This window comes from Enhydra lutris, unplaced genomic scaffold, assembly GCF_002288905.1.
Source record: "Enhydra lutris kenyoni isolate GAN:26980312 unplaced genomic scaffold, ASM228890v2 scaffoldscaffold27, whole genome shotgun sequence".
NCBI lineage: Eukaryota > Metazoa > Chordata > Mammalia > Carnivora > Mustelidae > Enhydra > Enhydra lutris.
The window spans coordinates 22,940,658-22,959,974 of record NW_019154111.1 but is presented as its reverse complement, the minus strand read 5'-3'; the positions used below and the strand labels follow the sequence as shown (position 1 = coordinate 22,959,974).

At 38.4% G+C, this 19,317-nt stretch overlaps 1 protein-coding gene across 1 annotated transcript in view; it reads left to right on the top strand.

The window, feature by feature from the left end:
- The first annotated feature begins 1,828 nt into the window (after window positions 1-1,828).
- The window catches only part of LOC111152043 (cystic fibrosis transmembrane conductance regulator), a 163,960-nt gene continuing 146,471 nt past the window's right edge, over window positions 1,829-19,317 (top strand). The window contains exon 1 of the mRNA XM_022510327.1: window positions 1,829-2,036. Coding sequence (XP_022366035.1) covers window positions 1,984-2,036 — 53 coding nt within the window. The 5' untranslated portion in view covers window positions 1,829-1,983. The remainder of the gene's footprint in view (window positions 2,037-19,317) is intronic.

Below are 19,317 nucleotides of genomic sequence, written 5' to 3'. Positions count from 1 at the left end.
GGAATTAGACCAAGTTTGAATCTTAGCTCTACCATTACAGACATTTACCTAATTGCTCTTATCTGTTTCCTTAACCAAAAATTGGGGAAAATAACACCTGTTTACATGGTTGTTATAAGGTTTACATGGGATGATGCCTGGCAAATAGTAAGAACTCAAGAAATAGTCACTGTTTTATTTATTCTTTCCAGAGGAAGGTGATGGATTAACATACTTGGGGTCTTTTCAAACCATACCACTTGGTCAGCTTCTGTGTTCTTTGGACATAATTGTTAATCCCTTTATTATCACTTGCTCTTTGGTAACAAAGAGGAACTGATTGCTAATTCATTTCAAAATGTGTGTACTATATTTGATGGGTCACACTAGCAGTTATAAAGCAAACAATAGAGTGGGGGTGGGGAAGTGGATGGAGTGAGTTCAATCACATACCTGGGAAAAGTCAATAATAAAGACTGAGTCAAAGAACCTTGATTTGTATGTCAAACCAGAGGGAGGAAAACATGGGTACAGGATTTGAAGCAAGGATCATGAATTAGAAATGCTGAAGTTCTTTCTTGGTATCTCACTCCATGCATTTTGGTTTATATCTTTGCTCTATTTTCTCTACTGTTAAAGTTTAGAATAATGGAATTTAAATGTTTATACAACCTAGATTAAGATGGGAAAAAAAGGTAGCATTGAAATTGAAAGTGAAGCTATAAAAACTTGCTGAATATGTTTATTAATTTAAATGTGTATTCCTATTACTGTGAAATGCACGTTTTATTTGTACTGTATTTGGGTGACCACAAATCAACAATATGGTAATTTACAAGTAAACACCCTTTCCTTACTTGTAGTTTCCTTAGTTGTAGGCAGTTATCAGACCAAAATTGAATTTGAATTTTTCAATTTAAATTCAGTGTACCCTTGTTTTTACACAACAGGATTCAGGTCGGGGTTAACACGCTACCTTCCCTTCAAAGACTGGATTCCTTTCGGTGTATTAGTCAAGATGTTTTGCTGACCGAGACTAGGAAATCTATAGGAGGGCGGGTTAGTTTACACACTGTCGATTTGTCATCTTAGTCGCTAACACACACAAAAGCCTTCCTTCAGAACTTAAGCCTGAAAATTTAAGACAATGAACAAATCCTGAGCGCGTACAGGACAAAGCGATTACCATTATATAGGATTTCCCCCCATGAGTGCGTCTCCCAAGGGTTTGAGCGGCACTCAGCTCACCTAAGCCTGAAACTAACAAGGCTTGGTTCTTCCCTCGGACACTCAAAGGAAGCGCTAAGGTGAACACAGTATTCGCTGCCTCCAAACTTTTCTGGTCTCTAAGGCTGCATTTTGTTACAGCAGAGACATGTTTTCGTTGCCCCTTCAGAACGCACCTTGCAAAAACGGAACGCAAGCCTGGCTAGGTTCTCGGAAGAAGCGAGAGAAAAAAGGCTCAGAAGTTGGCTGCCGTGTGCCCCGCGTTCCCCCGAACCTGGCGCGGAGGAGGGTCCAAGAAGCTGCCCCTGAGCTGGTTTTGCTTTCGCTGAGCGTCGGAGATGGGACCCAGAGTGCGGCCGCGACTGTCCCCCACCTGCAGGCTGGGTGGGGGCTCAACGGTAGGGACGCGGGCGTGGAAGGAACGCGCATGAGGGAGGAAGGCTGGGAGTCAGAATGGGAAAAGGGAAACGCGGAGCAGCCAGGGAGCAAAGGAGAGAAGGAGCGGTCAGGGTGCGCAGAGGGTGGAGAAAGCCGCTAGGGCAAATTGGGGGCTGGACTAGGCAGCGCCCAGCTTTTAACCTGGGCAGTGGAGGCGGGGGAAGGAACTAAAGGGAAGGGGAGGTGTGTGGGATGGGGTGGGGGGGGGTTGGAAGCAAATGACATCACAGCAGGTCAGAGAAAAAGGGGCGAGCAGCCTGTGCCAGAGGAGTAAGGCGTTTGGCATTAGGAGCTCGAGTCCAGCCTGCCCCGGCAGGGACACCGACGCCCGCAGAGACCATGCAGAGGTCGCCTCTGGAGAAGGCCAGCGTCCTCTCCAAACTTTTTTTCAGGTGAGGGGGTGTCCTGCCGAGTTTTGGAAGGACACGTGCCCATGAAAGAAGAGGGCGTGTGTGTATGGGCTGGGTTTTGGGGAAAGAAGAATAGCTTTTTTTTTTTTTTTTTTTTTTAAGATGTGCTATTATTCATTGTTATGGGAAAGAATGTGGGTTTTGTGAACAAAATAGAAAACGTGAAAAAGAGATGAAAGAATAAAGGGAAGCCAATTGTTTGGATAGAGAGCTTTAGCTTAACTGAAGTCTGAACTACTTGGAACTGAAAGTTGCACTTTGGAGACCCAAATGTGCTACTGTGCAAGGGTTTTCTTTAAATTTTCTAAGAAATTAGTGAATGAAAATCTTTTTGATAACAAATACTTCAATTTGGTCTCTTACTGTTGCCATTTAGTGCCATGGAAACTTAGATGTCTTTGGCATCCTATTCCAAGTGCCATGTTTGCATGTAGTAGGTGCTCAGAAAACACTTTTTTGGAGGGAGATGTGTGAAGTGGGTAAGATGACCTTAAAGTTCTTATTGTTATGATACTGAGTAAATCTAAGAAGTATTTGCCACCATTCCATTATTTTTTTTAAGGATGAAAGCAAATCCTTTGAAATATCTTTTTGAAGAAAAACAAATTCTACAAGTTAAACTTTTCTTTCTTTCTTTTTTTTTTTTTTAAGAGGGGAAGGAGCAGAGGGAAGGGGAAAATCCCAAGCAGGGCAACACTGGGCTCCATCCCAGACCCTGAGATCATGACCTGAGCTGGATTCAAGAGTCCAGTGCTCAACCAAATGAGCCACCCAGGCACCCCTGCAAGTTACACATTTAAGCGCAGGGTGGGGGGGAGGAGTGGGGGGGGAGATCAGAATGATCATGGAAATGTGAAGATATAGGACAGGATACTGAAGTTATGCACAATTGACATGTAATAAATTTTACTCCTATCCTCCTTTGCATGTGATGAATCATAAAAGCTTGGAACTTCATCTAATGATGTTCTTAAAAATGCAGTCTAAATTCAGAGTCTTAGGCAAAGTGTAATTAGATGTAGCATTTTAAATTTGAGGTGTTCTTTCGATACTGTATCTACTTTGTTCCTGTTACATTATGTGAATGAATGAATGAATAGGTATAGCTCTGTCATGGAATATTACTTGACTCATGATTATCCAATGAATCAGCATACTTTGTATCAGAGAAGCCAAATATAAATATGCGTGTGTGTGTGGGGGGGAGGGACTCTCTTATTTATGTTTTATTCTCTGCATGTGCAGTAAATGTGGAACTCAGGTGCGAAGGAATGACTCCTGACCATTGATCATCCCTGTGGATAAGAGAGAAGGACTTTACTCTTTAGAATTACCTTTAGTATTTATATTTTCAGCACCTTTTGTTACCCCATCTATAAAAATTAGATTATCTGTCCATTTATTTTCCTAATATTTACAAAATCAGAATGCTAATTGTCATAAATTGTAGACTTTTTAGCAGAGCACTTTGAGGAACATAAGTGCCAATCAGTCTAAAATGCAGTTTTCAGAAAAATGAATATCCTAGACCTACTTCTAAGTGTTAAGGAACTTTTAATTAATACATTGTTGATTTAAATTAGATCACTGTTACTCTATCAAAATATTTTTTAGCAGATCACCTCATATATTTTAGGATAGTTTAAAAAATGCCTTGTGGTTGATTTATTAAAAAAATGTATTATAATCACTACTGAGTTTGTTAAGAGCATACTCATTCTTGTTCTCCAAACTATTTCATAATAAATTGCTCTAAGAAGAGGTGTATTTTTTAAAAGTTAAGTTTCTATTATTTATGGGAACTGACAGTCACCTAAAAGAGCAGTGATTATCAACTTTCTTCTTGGTTTTAATTCTAAAAGGGTAAAAAATTTATTTTCTGCATAGGGTCAGAAATTTACTTTCTGCATTGACCACTACTGCTTTGGGGTCAGGGGTTTTACCTTTGCATTCAGACTGTTTTGATTCAGGTTGTTTAGATTGAGCTGTGTGACCTGAGGCAAGTCCCTTAACACCTCTGTATTTGTGTGACTTGATCTTTAAAACTTGAGACTAATAGGACCTAAGGCCTAGGGGTTTATCTGTTGAGAAAAATGCATGTAAAGTGGTTAGCCCAGTAAATGTTAGCTAGTTTTATTATCATATTTTTACATTCATTATAATACCAAGCATGTTGTTTATATAAGATCCTCAATTCATCTTTGTTGAATATAATTTTGTGACTATCAGTCTGTAAGAAGCCTGGGCCTGGATGAGAACTTAATTTAGGTACTATCTCAACTAGAATGGCAAGTTACTTTAGAATTTAACTTTCTGAATATGATCCATTCAGTTTCAGAGTCATCAAAGAGTAAAGCTATTATGGTCTGGATTAGAGATTATATTAAATCCTTCATTGTTCAGGTTTTATGATTAGAAAAGCTAGTAAAGTTTGGGATAATTTTAAATAGTACTTTCTTAATTTTGCATGGGCTTCACATCAAGTACAAAATTTGAAAGACGTCTGAAGTCTTGAATACCTTGAATTGTAGTCATGGCATCCATACCAGGAGTCTAGGTCAATGCTTGAAGAATTGTCAGAGCCCCACAGAATCCGAGTGCCACAGAGTCTTGTAAAACTGGACAGGGGGGCGCCTGGGTGGCTCAGTTGGTTAGGTGACTGCCCTCAGCTCAGGTCGTGATCCCGGAGTCCTGGGATCGAGTTCCACATCGGGCTCCCTGCTCCACGGGGAGTCTGCTTCTCCCTCTGACCTTCTCCTCTCTCATGCTCTCTCTCACTGTCTCTCTCTCAAATAAATAAATAAAATATTAAAAAAAAAAAACAACAAAACTGGACGGGGTTCCTGATAAACTCCACAGAGAAATGTCAAATAAGATCAAAGAGTAAATACAGTAATATTAGGATCTAAAGCCAAGAATTACAAAGTCTCAGTTTAATAATAGAATCATTTAAGATACTTTAATAAGTACTAAATAATTTAAGATACTTTTAAAAAAGATTTTATTTGTTTATTTGTCAGAGAGAGAGAGAGAGCGCACAAACAGGGGGAACCGGAAGGGCAGGTGGTGGGAGAAGCAGGCTCCCCACTGAGTAAGGAGCCCAACCCTGGACTTGATCCCAGAACCCTGGGATCATGACCTGAGCAGAAGGCAGCTGCTTAAATGACTGAGGCACCCAGATGTCCCTAAGATACTTTCATAACTACTAAATACAAAGTAATGAGAGGTTTTTAAACAAACTAGAATTTATGTATTAGAATGGGTGTGGTGAATCAAAATAGCTATCAATGAAAAAATAAACTCTCATTCTAAACATTCTGCTTTTGATCAAAATAGTTCAGATTCTTTTTATGAAATTACCTTTAAAAATAGTATATAAGTTTCTTCTCATGGGTATATAGTGGGCCCATTACTTTTTAGCCACTATTTTTAGTTGTAGCTTGCATTAGATTATTAATCCTATTACCCAGACTGGAACTTGCTCTTAAATGACTTATGGCTGTATCTTGAAATCAAATCCACCCTGATAGTATAAAAATTCCTCATCAGAATTTGCTTTGTTAAAGCCAAGTGCTACTTAAGTTTAGGTATTTTCATTCAAAAAAATGTATTGCAAACTTTAGACATTTCCTAATGAAGAGAAACATAAGTGCTTTTTTTTTTTTTTTAAATATAAGTGCTTTGAGCAACAGAAGCATACTTGCAATCAGTTTATAATGAAAGAACCATGAAATCACAGTTCTGAAGGGGGCCATACTTGTTTGATTAAATAAATTATGGCATATTGTAAAAAAATATAGTGATTTTGTATTTACATTTCACTACTTGTTGGTAAGGCATGAGGAAATCTAAAATTACGGCAGAATAATTAATAGTAAACATTTTTGCAGTTTGTTGGCAGGCATTTGTAGAACCATTGCAGAGAAAGACCAGTTGGCCATTCAAACAAGAGTCTAGTCTTATCCTGATCAATACACATGCATTATCTCGGGTTTGTCTCTCAGACAAAGTTGAACCTCTGCAGATCAGAAGACACAGATGCATGAAACAAAAGGCCAACATGAAACACACAATTCATCTTGAGATGTCCAGCTGCCAAGGAGGCCTGAATACCATGAGTCCATCTAGTCAGTCTGTGCACAGATGTCTTCCAATGAGGATGACCCAGGGTTTCCTTATGCTCTCTTGGCTTTGTCTCCCAGAGGAATTGAAGGAGACCACTTTTGGAACAGACACCTCTTTCTCTTGGACAGTGTTGTCTGAACACTGTCAAGTGTTGACTCCCTACATCAGTCCTTGACTATCCCTTTCTATCCATCCACCTTTTGCCGATCATGTATAATACAGTTCAGATTTTCTAACCTGGGATGTGTCAATCTTGATTGATTTAACTTTCTGAATTCTAAAATTATCTCTTTCGTATAATATGACTGAAACTGAAGTTATGTATATATATTAATATGTAAAGTATATGTATATATAATTAAATTCCTTTTAGTTAATTTTGCTTGTTTAAAAAATTCCTCCCCCCCCTTTTTTTAAGATTTTGTTTATTTATTTGACAGAGATCACAAGTAGACAGAGAGAGGCAGGCAGAGAGAGGGGGAAACAGGCTCCCCACCGAGCAGAGAGCCCTATGGGGGGCTCGATCCCAGGACCCGGAGATCATGACCCCAGTGGAAAGCAGAGGCTCAACACACTGAGCCACCCAGGTGCCTCTCCTCCTTGGTTTTGAAGTGTATTTCAGTGGTTCAAATTATTACTTACTTGACAGTCCAGGAGTATTCTTATACACTTAAAAATGCATAGAAGGGGCACCTGGGTGGCTCAGTGGGTTAAGCCTCTACCTTCAGCTCAGGTCATGATCTCAGGGTCCTGAGATCCATCCCCACATCCAGCTCTCTGCTCAGCGGAGAGCCTGCTTTCCCCTCTCTCTCTGCCTGCCTCTCTGTCTACTTGTGATCTCCCTCTCTGTCAAATAAACAAATAAAATCTTTAAAAAAACAAAACAACAGCAGCAAAAAAATGCATAGCAGATGGTTTAGCTTTAATGTTCAATTCTTTCTTAAACAGAGAAGTGGAATCTATTTTTCTTAAACTCCTTCGTCAATATTTTATTTTATTTTTGAAGATTTTATTTATTTATTTGATAGAGATCACAAGTAGGCAGAGAGGAGGCAGAGAGAGGGGGAAGCAGGCTCCCTGCGGAGCAGAGAGCCCATGCTGGGCTCGATCCCAGGACCCTGAGATCATGACCTGAGCCCAAGGCAGAGGCTTAACCCACTGAGCCACCCTGGCGCCCCATCAATATTTTATGTTTGATGTGACAAACAAAATATTCCTCGGAGCCAACTGATACTCTAGGGAAATCATGGTTTTTCAGTTTTCCGTTAGTGTTTTGTGGGAGGAAGTAGGACTTAGTATGATAATATTCAATGCATAAATGTTCAAACTTGTTTAAAAGGCCCTTAAAGGAGCACCACTATAAGATGTATTATTATTGTTAGTGTTGTTTCACAGGAACCTGTAATTTCAGTGTGATACAGTTACAATATAAGTATAGGATCGCGAAACCATCAGGAAAGGGTGTTAACCATTTAGCATGCAGCTATATGTTGTTTGTTAAATTTTTAAAAACACCTCTGACTCAGCAGCAATTTTGGCAATTTTGATTCCACGGATTCCTGACGCATCTGTGTAAAGCACGTCCCTGGAACCGAATCCCGGAGCTGTAATGAGGTCAAGAGGGGAAAACATTGCAATGGAGGTCTGGTTGTGGACCCTGCGTGAAGGTGTATTGTATCCAAACCGTTAAGTACTTTATCACCAGAGCAAAACATTACCATTTCAGAGGTTTCTCACCAGCTCTGGAAGAATTTACCTGGTAGTTGTTTGAGAGGGAAATTAGCATTACAAAGTGGCTTAACTATTGAGTTTTGTGTCAGCCCGGAGCTTAGGCTTCTTTTAGCAAGGAACCTGTAAAAATTCAATTAGATTGTTCTGTGTAGAGAATGAATATATTTCTTACAGAGCTCTGAAAGATCTGGCTTTCGCAGCTGTTTCCAAGTGGCAAGGCTTGTCAAGGTTGCTATTCTCTTTGCAGCTCCGTTAGCTTATTACTGTCTTTTAACATCAATGATGATTTTCTAACTATAAAGCCCTGGATGTCAGGACCTTCTATGACTCGTTTAATATAGTATTCAGACCACAGCATGTAATGGTTTAATAAATATTTCTTTGTGATGATGGTGATTCCATGGTGATCAACCTGAGAGGCTTATAGGTACTGTACACGCAACAGTTTTGTAATGCGCCAGTGTTCTGATAAAAGGGGTCAATGCAAGCAGGGTCATGGACAGATTTTTTATTGCCCAGAACAATTATTCTGTCAAATGTTTTTTGTGTCCCTTTATGGCCAGGTCTTAGCCTTTCTGGGGAAGACTGCTTGGTTGTTCCTTGCTTATGGGATAAGGAAATGATTTAAAGGTTTCTGCTAAGTCCTTATTGTTAGGATTCTCAGCCCTGAAACTGGGCTTTACTCTGGTATAATCAGAGAAATCTCCCAGAGGTTGCTACAAGGAGCTGAATCAGAACAGTACTTCCTTTGTAGGTTCATTCATTCACCACCTTCTGTATGCTACGCAGGGTGTTAATAGAGTTGAGATGAACAAGAAAGAAATTGGTGTTGCCTTAGTGGAATGAATTCTCTGAAACCCAGAGTCACAGAGGCTTGTAAAAACACTCTGTGGCACATCCAGTCCAGTCTAAGGCTGGTTAAGGAAGGCTTGCTGGAGAAGTGACTCCTGAGTTGACACCTAAAGGAGATTGTCCAGAGAGGGTGGGGATGTGTTAGGAAAAATGTAAACATGGAAGCAGCAGACTTTGTATAGGACTGTCAGCAAGAGGGAGCATGACACCTTCAAAGAATTCAGAGACTTTCCCTGTGACTGGAAGATAAGATGAGTGACAGATTTGTGGGAGATGCATCTGAAATACTAGTCAGGGCCTGATTAAAAGGGACTTGGTGAGCTTCGTTTGGGCTTTATCATATTAGAAATGAAAAGCCATGGATTTCAAGAAGAGTGACATGACCAGTTCAAAGCTGTTGCAGTTTTGCCAAGGAAATAGGAGGCTGTAGGGATAGAAAGATGAATTTGAAAGACATAGTGGGGGGGGGGTGTGCACATGGCTGGCTCAGTTAATTAGAGCATGTGACTCTTGATTTTAGGGTCATGATTTCTAGCCCCATATTGGGTGTAGAGATTACTTAAAAGTAAAAAATCTTAGGAATAAAAAAGAGAAAAGACATTTGGGAGCAGGAGTAGGCTTGGCAATAGATTAGAAGTGGAAGGTGAAGGATAGAGAAGCATCAAGGATAATGTCTAGATGTGCTGTCTTGGGTAATTGGGGGATGAAATGTGCTGGGTGAGGAGATTGGGAAAAGGCTTGGGGGTGGGGGATGGAGATCTAGTGGACCCTCTGCTCCCTTTTAAACTTAAAAAAGAAAATGATATATATGGCTTAAGGCCAGGTAATAAGACTATTTGAAAATATCGTAAAGTGATTTCCAGCTTGAGGTAAGAAAATTAAGAAATCTGAAGTGACAGGATTATAAATACTGTCCTCGTGCTGTTCAGTAAAAAGTCCAGGACAGCGTCCAGGGAAGGATTTAGAGTGGCTCCTTGTTTGGCTTTATTGTGCTATGGAGTCACCTTGAGAGTGTCAGGAGTCAGCAGCTGTGTTCTAGGGATGGCAGGAGGTAAGATTTACTTAGATATTCTAACTTCCCCCCTCCAAACCCACAGACTCAGGTGGGGTCTGAAGTGCCTCCATGTCACTGAAAGTTCACTTCTTTCAGTGGTTTTTACATATTTGATTTCTAAGATCATAGACATTCAGGGAGGTATGAAAATCGGCTGGGGCTGCAGGTCCTGTCTGCAGTGACTGAGTAAATAAAAGCACACCTACTAGCATGAAATATTTTGTGTTTGTGTTAACAAAAGATTCTCATTACTTTGGAAAAGATCAGGTATCATTGTTTCGTGTTCAAACTTTGAGCCTGTTAAAATACACAGAGCTTTCTTAACACTGCCTACCGAGCTTCTACCCAATGTCATCCCCCCACTCCCCCCACTCCCCCAAATGCCTAGTGATTTTCTCAAAGTTCTTAATTTGAAAGAGAGACCCACAAATTCCATCTTGTACCAGTCAGGTCAGTATGTGAAAATGAATCTGAAAAGGCAGAATCCCAGATGTCTGACAGCTGTGTTTAGAAGAAGTTCAAGGCCAGAGTTTGGAGGCCAGTGTTGGTTGTGGGAGCAACAAAAGAATAATCTCCTACTGGTGGGGTTTACCAGTCCTACTTCTAGAGGAAGTGTCTTGGAGAAACTATATAGGAAGCTCTCTACACATCTTGTTTATTGTAAACATCCTTATAAACTCTGGAAAATAGAGCTAACAAAGCTTCACATTCTCAACCCAGGTTCATTGCTATACTTTATTATTTATTTATTTATTTAAAATAGTTTATATGCCTAATGCAGAGGCCAATGCAGGGCCCAATGTGGGCCTTGAACTCACAACCCTGAGATGGAGACCTGGGCCAAAATCAAGGGTTGGATACTTAACCGACTAAGCCACCCAGGAGCCCCAAGTTCATTGCTATTCTTTAGATTAGAGTTTGGCAAACTTTTCCTGTAAAGGTCCAGGTAGTAAATATTTTCAATGCTGTGGGCCATGTGCTTTCTGTCATTGTGGAAAAGCAGCCAGAGACAATATGCAAACAAGTGGGCATGGCTGTGTTCCAATAAAACTTCATTTATAGGCACTGAAATTTGAATTTCATGTAGTTTTCTTCCTTCCTTTTTTTTTTTTAAAGATTTTATTTATTTATTTATTTATTTGTCAGAGAGAGAGAGAGAGAGAGAGAGAGTGCGTGCACAAGCAGGTAGTGGCAGGCAGAGGCAGAGAGAGAAGCAGGCTCCTGTCAAGCAAGGAGCCCGATGCGGGACTCGATTCCAGGACCCTGGCATCATGACCTGAGCCGAAGGCAGCGGTTTAACCAACTGAGCCACCCAGATGTCCCTCATAGTTTTCACCTATAATTTTCAACAGTTAGACATTAGGTATTTACATAATCAGTCACAATATATTCTTTTTTAAAAAAAGTCTATTGCAAGAAGCTTCAAAATGTACAGCTTTAAAATTACTTAAAGATCTAGAAAAAGTTTCTAAGGCTCGTATATAATTCATATTATTGTTATTCAGTAATTGAGTAACTTTAAAGGGAAGTGAAACACACAAATTTTAAAAGTGAAGCAAAATGGTTTTTTCCAAAGAGGAAAATAGTAGCTTAACAGCTATTAATTTCTCAGAATAGTTTTTTCTCTTGGGAACCTGTTGACCATTTCTTCTTGACTTCCTGTTTGCCTAAGCACCTTTTAATGTGTCCTTCAAGGCAGAAGTTCTTATCCATTTTTTTGGTACTAGGCATCTGTCTGACTCCTTGACCTAATAGGCCCTGAAGATATACTTGTTAAGTGAATAAAACTTGACTAATTCAGTTTATGGATATACTTCTAAAATTTAATTTTTGATGGAAATGTAAAAATTTACTTGTACACATGGACATTAAACTTTGATATTCTGAAGATAAAATGTCTAATTTTGAATAAAAATATTAATTGTTTTTACCAAATCCATGTGTTCTGAAGTATTACATGAAATAGAAAAATCAGTTTCCTTTGTTTTCTTGTGTAATATATGGCACTTTATAGGAAAATTCCAGCTTAGTAAACTATCATTTTTCTTTAGGAGATCGATGATGACCAACTTTGCTATAGATAGACTTTTCCCCTGAAGTATTTTATTCTTCAGATCTCATGTTAGTCTTCAGTGTGTCTGACAGTTTAATTTTAAATCAGGTTATTAAAATGACTATTTCTAAAATGTCTTCCTAAATGTATGTACCACAATTTAGTCTTTTAAAAAGAGGACCTTTAATTCATTTTAGTCTTGGACCTCTAAATACATTTTTCAACAGAATAATAAGCAGGCTAATGAATATTTGTTACCAAAAGCACTTCTTTCAACTCAAAGATAGGGTTGACTTCTAAAAACTCATATTAGCTTTTTTTCTACCCCTTCCATCTGATATTTAATAGGGTTACTCTATTTTATCCAGAAAAGTCAATGTTTAGCTGGTATATATGCTCTGTGAATGAAAGTACACAACACAAATAAATCCCCCATGGGTTAATTTGATTCTAGAGTCAACTGGGACCAACATCATTAAAACAATTAGACATCAGGTATTTACATAAATCAGTTAATTGAGAGCATAAAATATAAAAAGAGTGAGAGAGGCAAACCAAGAAACAGACTCTTCACTATTGAGGATAAACTGATGGTTACCCAAGGGGAGGTGGGGGGGAGGGATGGGTTAGAAAGGTGATGGAAATTGATGAGGACACTTGTGATGAACACTGGGTGTTTTATGTAAGTGATGAATCATTGTATTGTACATCTGAAATGAATATTTACACTATGTTAACCACCTGGACTTTAAATAAAAACTTTAAAAAGTATGTATATGCTTATAATGAGATCCAAAATTGTATTCACATATTGAAGAATTTATGAACTGATGAAATTAAAGCTCAGAAGTAGCTTTAATCAGAACTAAGTTTTATGTAGTGGAATTTTATTAGAAGGACAGTCACTATAAAATGAACTAATTAATGTAAAAATAATAACTTTGAAATGCCTATGTGATTGTCAAGTCATTCATCCTTGAACACATACATGCATTTATTTAACATAAATATTGAGTGTCTGGTATGTTCCAGGAATATAGTACTTTGAATTAGAACACATCAAAACTTATTATACATTCTAATTATTATTCTTTTATGTTTGTATTTTTTATATAAAAATATAGAATTTTTATATAAAATTCTATATATAAAACATAAGAAAGAATTTTTATGTTTATATTTTTAATGATGCAGTTGTTTTCCCTTTGGAGCACAGATGTCATCATCTATACATCTTTCCCTTGCCCCGTTTAATGAAGGAAACTTAAATATTTTATTGATTTATAAAATTGACTGAATAAAGATCATCTCACATAATAAAATTAACTTGAAGTCAACAGTACAATTCCTTGACAACAAAAATTGATGCATTTTTCAAAATTAAAAAAAAATTTCCTATGAAATAGAAACTTAAGGTGATTACATTTAGAAATGTATATTGGAATTTTTTTTTTAAGATTTTATTTGATAGAGTGAGAGAGCACAAGCAAGGGGAACAGCAGAGGGAGAGAGAAGCTGGTGCTTGATGCGGGGCTCGGGGCTCACGGCTTGCAGGACCCTGGGATCAGGACCTGAGCCAAAGGTAGATGCTTAACTGACTGAGCCACCCCAGGTGCCCCTGTATGTCAGATTTAATCCTTGAACAGAGTGTTTGGATCCCTTGAGGTATTAAGTTGGTAATTTGGCAGCCTTTTTGAACTCATGTAAACTTTTGCTGACTCAGTTGTTTTGTTTTTTAAAGATTTCATTTATTTATTAGAGGGAGAAAGAGAGAGAATGTGTGCATGCACAGATGGGCACATGCATGCAGGTTTGGGGGTGGGAGTGGGGGGTGGGGTGGAGCAGAGGGGAAGGGAGAGGGAAAAGGAGAGAATACCAAGCAGACTCTGCACTGAGCACATAACCCAATGTGGAGCTCAGTTTCAGAACGTTGAGATCACAACCTGAGCAAAACCAAGAGTCAGAGGATGCTTAACTGACTGAGCCATCCAGGTGCCCCTGATTCAATTGTTTTTGCTGCTGTTAAGGGTATCGACACAACTCATGGCTTTCCCAAGTCACACTCTGTCACGCTAGCCACAATTACTGCAGGACAGAGTCAAATTCTGGGATTAGGAGATATGTATAAGTTATTATGAAAAAAACAATGAGCATCAAATCTGCTGCTTCTGGAAATTTGATCGAAGTTTAGTTATTCTGTTGAAAGAGAAATCTAACTAGAAATGAGATAAAGAAATTCTTAAGGTGAATACATGTGCTCTGAAAATTAGGAGCCTCTTCATAATTAATAATATTTGTATAGCTTTAGGGAAGTGCTTATCAGACTGCCCTGCCAAATACCTGCTTTAAAAAATATTGACCTATTAATAAATGGATTATTAATTTAATTAATTATCAATTAAGTAAACTTAAATTAAGATAGAAATAACACATCAAATACGCAGATTCCTAGATCTCACTCTGTCCTTACTAAGTCACAATCTTTGGGAGAGGGCAACCACATTTTTCTCAACATTCCAGGTGATTCTTCTTGTCTACTAAAATCTGGAACCCTTAGGTCAGTCTTAAGAAACTGTTTAAATGGCCTGACTACTGATTCTCAACCTTAGTAAAAGATTGGAAAACTATAGATTTGAGGATAAACAACGGGATTCTACCACATAATCTGGTGATTCCATCTTCTCCCAGCTCCAAGAAACTTCTCTCTCCCAACATTCCTCTTTTCCAACCTTAGTGTCCAAGGGAAGAGGATTTTGAATTTATTGACATTTTTTCAGTAAATTAACAACAGAAACATAGATACAGTTTAATGTGCCACAGAATTCAAAATTTCCTCTCGCATAGTTATTGAGAGATCTGTACTTTGGTCTCCCACTACCTCCTAACATATATCTAAGCACTTTCAATGTACCAGGGATTGTCTATATTACCTCGGTGAATTCTTCAATTCCAAACAGATTCTACATCTAAGAAATATGTGGTTTAGAAAGATTATGAAGAGTTTATACAAGGTCACCCAGCTAATTACTGTGAAATCAAGATGTGTATTTATATTGGTCCAAATCCAGAGCTCTGGATATACTGCTCTTAACCAGTACAACACACTATCCAAAAGCCTAGAATGGAGTTGGTGAATTTAATAATTTCACTTCGTTCTTATATAGATTTTCTTACCTCTAAAATTTATTATTTTTGATATAAGCATTATAAATAATGTCATTTAAATAAGGCATTAGACTCTATTCTTCTTGGAAGTTCCAGAAACATACCTTCCCACTAGGTCCATGTGACAAGCTGCTTGGGATGAAGATGAGAGGATGGAGAGGGGTGAAAGGGCATTGTCTTATCTTGGGTTAATGGTGTCTTCAAAATTCCAAAGGTCCCATTGGAGAATGAAAGATGTGATCAGCCAAAAAGCATGCCACTAGCCAACCATTATCACATGGGAACACCTCAGTTGTACAATACCAGACCGCACTTCTTATGCTGATTTGTTCCATCCAGGTACTAGCCATCACCCTTCATTGTTTTTGTTTTCCAATCCACCTTCCTGTCATTTTCCACTTCATCACACCTGCTACTCCAGGCTTCCTGGCGAGTTTTGCTTCCACTCTTCACATGACCAACTTCAGCCCTCACCTGCATCCCCAGTTCAGTCTGTTCAGTGTTCCCCTCCTTGGAGCCAGCTGTGATCACCAAGTCCTAGATGTTCATCATTTTTGTCTTCTGTTTCTCTCTGTGTACTCTTATTCTGTTTCTTTGAATTGAAGGAAGAGGCAGAGAGACCCGTCAGATGGTTCTTCAGCATGAAGTTTGACACTTTGTTTTAAGTAAGTGTCAGATTTTCCTACTCATGGTGGTTTTCACAATTTTTTTTTAAAAACAATAGGTTCATAAATGAATCCCAGCTTGCAAATGGAATCTCCCATGAAACTGCAATATATGCAAATAAAAGTGACAATGTAAGACAACAACTCTTCCATTAACACAAAGATACAGTTAATTTCTTGCTCCCAAATAAAGGTTGAAATGATTATATAAAATTTATGCATTATTTTCTTGGTCCCATATGTTTGCTTTATGCACAATGTTTCTGAAATTGAGATGCCTCTTACAACTGATGTCAAAGGAAACTTGTCAGCCAGCAGGCCCAGGAAGGAATTATAATATGGAAACTTAGCAATATATTGAAGGTATATATTCCTGTGGCCTCAGTTGAATTATTTGTACTCTTTGCACCTCACAAGGTTGACTTTTACTTAAATTTAGTTTCTTGCTTGCAATTTCTTGAGAAAGATTACTCTGTGGTTTAGTTTTGAAAGGAACAGTTAATATTTAGTGTGAAGTTTGTCAGCCCAGACTCTATAATTAAAGTTGAAGTTGCCAACCTCAGCACTTCACTGTGCCTCAAAATTATCTTGCCTGTCCTACAGGAGGCTCTGTTACGAATGCAGCTTGTCACTGTAACCCTCTTCATAGCTGTGAGTAGCCAAGAGTGAATCAAAAGAATATTTTTGATCTGAATGTGAAGAAGCCTTAGAATAAAACTTAGATTATGATAATAAATAGAAAGGGATAGGTAATTGCCTAAGTGTTTAATATTGAAAATTTCTTCAAAAAAGGTTTTTTAATGTAGTAATTCTTTTTGGAAAGGCTAGTACTAAATTGATGGTGAGTTTTATAATCAATTTCACTGTATTGTGGTATAAACATGATAAAGTATTGTAAAACCATGATGATACCTGATGTGGCTTGTTAGTATTCCCTGGAGATTGCACAATTCTGTTAGTGCTTGTGTAAGCAGGAATGCAGAGATATGGTGGGCTTGGCCCACCTGAGCTTGGCCCACGTGCATCCATAGTGACATGCTCACTTCTGAAGTGTGAAAATAACCAATGGCAGATGATAATATTTTAAAATATGTGCAAAGAGATGTCAAGGGAACCCTTCCTCCAGAGTGGACACTGAATGAGTTGGCCTGACTGTCCAGGAACATGTTTGGATGAATCCAGTAGGCTAAAATTTTCATATAATACATACAAGAATGTGTGATGTTTTTAATTCCTATTTTTAAAATAGTTAAACATGCTTAAAAACATTGACACCTCAAATCAACAGTTGGAGAGCTCCTTGAAGTATTTCTGGGGACTATCAGATGGTGGGGCCCACAGTTTGAAGATCACAGGGCTAGTGTTCCCTCCTGTAATTGTTGTTTTTGACCTTCTCTTGAGTTTCTTAGTTCACCCACTCCATACTCTGATAAAATAATCTCACATTCTACTTTGTGTCTAATCTTTATTGTCAACTCCTAGGTGACAATATATAGTGGAAGAAGATGTACTTTGGAGTCAGACAAACCTGGTTGGAATCCTTACTTTGTAACTTATTAACAGTGTGATCTTGGGCAATTTACTTATCTTCCGATGATGATATTATGCTCGTCAGTACAATCACTTGTCCTCATTTAACACAGCTCAGCATTCATATGATATCTAACATTCATTGAGTGTTTACTGTGTGTATTAGTCAGGGTCAGAGATGTCAGAGAAACAGACCAATAGGATATACATATGTATATACGTATGATTTATTCTAAGAATTGGCTCAGGTGATTATGAAGGCTGGCAAGTGCAAAATCTGCAGGGTGGGCTGTTAGACTGGAGACCCAGGAGAGCTGATGTTCCCAGGTTATTCTGAAGGCAGTACATGGGGCAATTCTCTTTTGCTTTGGGTGGCCAGCCTTTTGTTCTGTTCAGGCCTTCAACTGACTATATGAGACCCATCAACATTCTAGAGGGCAATCTGCTTTACCCAGAGTTCACAATTTAAATATAAATCTCATTCAAAAACACCCTCTAAGTTAACACATGAAATTAAGTACTGTCCATATATTAAATGACAGCGAGTAATGCCAGACAGGGAATACATCTTTAATAAATGGTAAAGACTGCCATCAGCATGATTATTATAGTTAATCCTTATTCATCTTCACTGCCAGGCTTTAAGAAAATACCTTTCTTCTCTAAATTTAACCCTTCTCTTTTGTGAATGAGGCCCAGTGAATTCTCTAAATTATGGAGGTTGCATTCTCCCAAATGCTCCTGCCTAATTCCACATCTGCACCCTGTACTTTGCAATTGGCTTTTATCTCCAACTTTTAACCTTATCTTAAAACCTCAGAGTATCTCCTTTGTTCACTTGTCCCTTTGCATGCACTGTCCTAACATGGAGTTTTTCTGTTGCTGGGGGCCAGGGTATTAGTTTGCTAGAGCTGCTACAACAAGGCACCAAAAACTGGGCAGTTTAAACCACAGACACTTATTGTCTTAAAATTCTAAATTTGAAAAGTCCAACATCAAGTTGTCAGCAAGTTTGGTTTCTTCTGAGGCTCTGAAGGGGAATCTGTGCTGTGCTTCTCCCCGAGCTTCTGGTGATTGGCTGGCACTCTTGGCATTCTCTAACTTGAAGAGGCCTCACTTTGACCTGTGCCCTCATCTTCATGTGGCATTCTATCGGTGTCTCTGTCTCTGTGTTCAAATCTCCCTTTTTAAAATAAGGGCACCATTTGTATTGGGTCAGGGCCCACTCTGCATGAATTCATTTTTACATGATCACCTCTGTAAAGATCCTATCACCAAATAAGGCCACATTTTGAGATACTGAGAGCTAGGATTCCAACATATCTTTTTTGGGGGAATACAATTCAATTCCCAATAGTAACAGTGGTCAGAACAGAATGAAATAGAGAAGCAATTTGAAACCGTAAAATATAATACACATAAGGAGTTATACTTGTTTATGAATCTTTTAAAAAGTTGTATGTATTTCATCTTTCATGTACAGAAATGACATGGAGATAATGGAGAAAATGGAGAAGATGACATGATTGTCAAGGAGGGTAGAATGAAAGGGACCATTTGCTCCTACTAGAGTGAAGAATTACTTTCCATTTATGAAACTTTGGTACATCTCCATTAAGAATAAACAGAATGAAGGTCAGATATTTGGAAGAACGTTTGGTAATGAAAGGTGTTAAATATGAAAATATTTTATTGAGAAATAATTTGGGCTAGAATTTTTAAGATTATTGGCTTAGGTTATGACTCAGAAATCTTTTTCAAGAATGGTCACTAAGCCAGCCCTAACATTTGAGTATATATCATATGAGGATATAGACCCCTTGACATTTGCATTGCATTTACCATACGCTTTAAAAATGTGTTGACCTTGTTTTTGACTTTTAATTCATTTGTTGTTTATTTTAATTTGTTTGTTTCTTTTTTTTTTTTTTAAGATTTTATTTATTTATTTGACAGACAGAGATCACAAGCAGGCAGAGAGGCAGGCAGAGAGAGAGGAGAAAGCAGGCTCCCTGCTGAGCAGAGAGCCCGATGTAGGGCTCGATCCCAGGACCCTGAGATCATGACCTGAGCTGAAGGCAGCGGCTT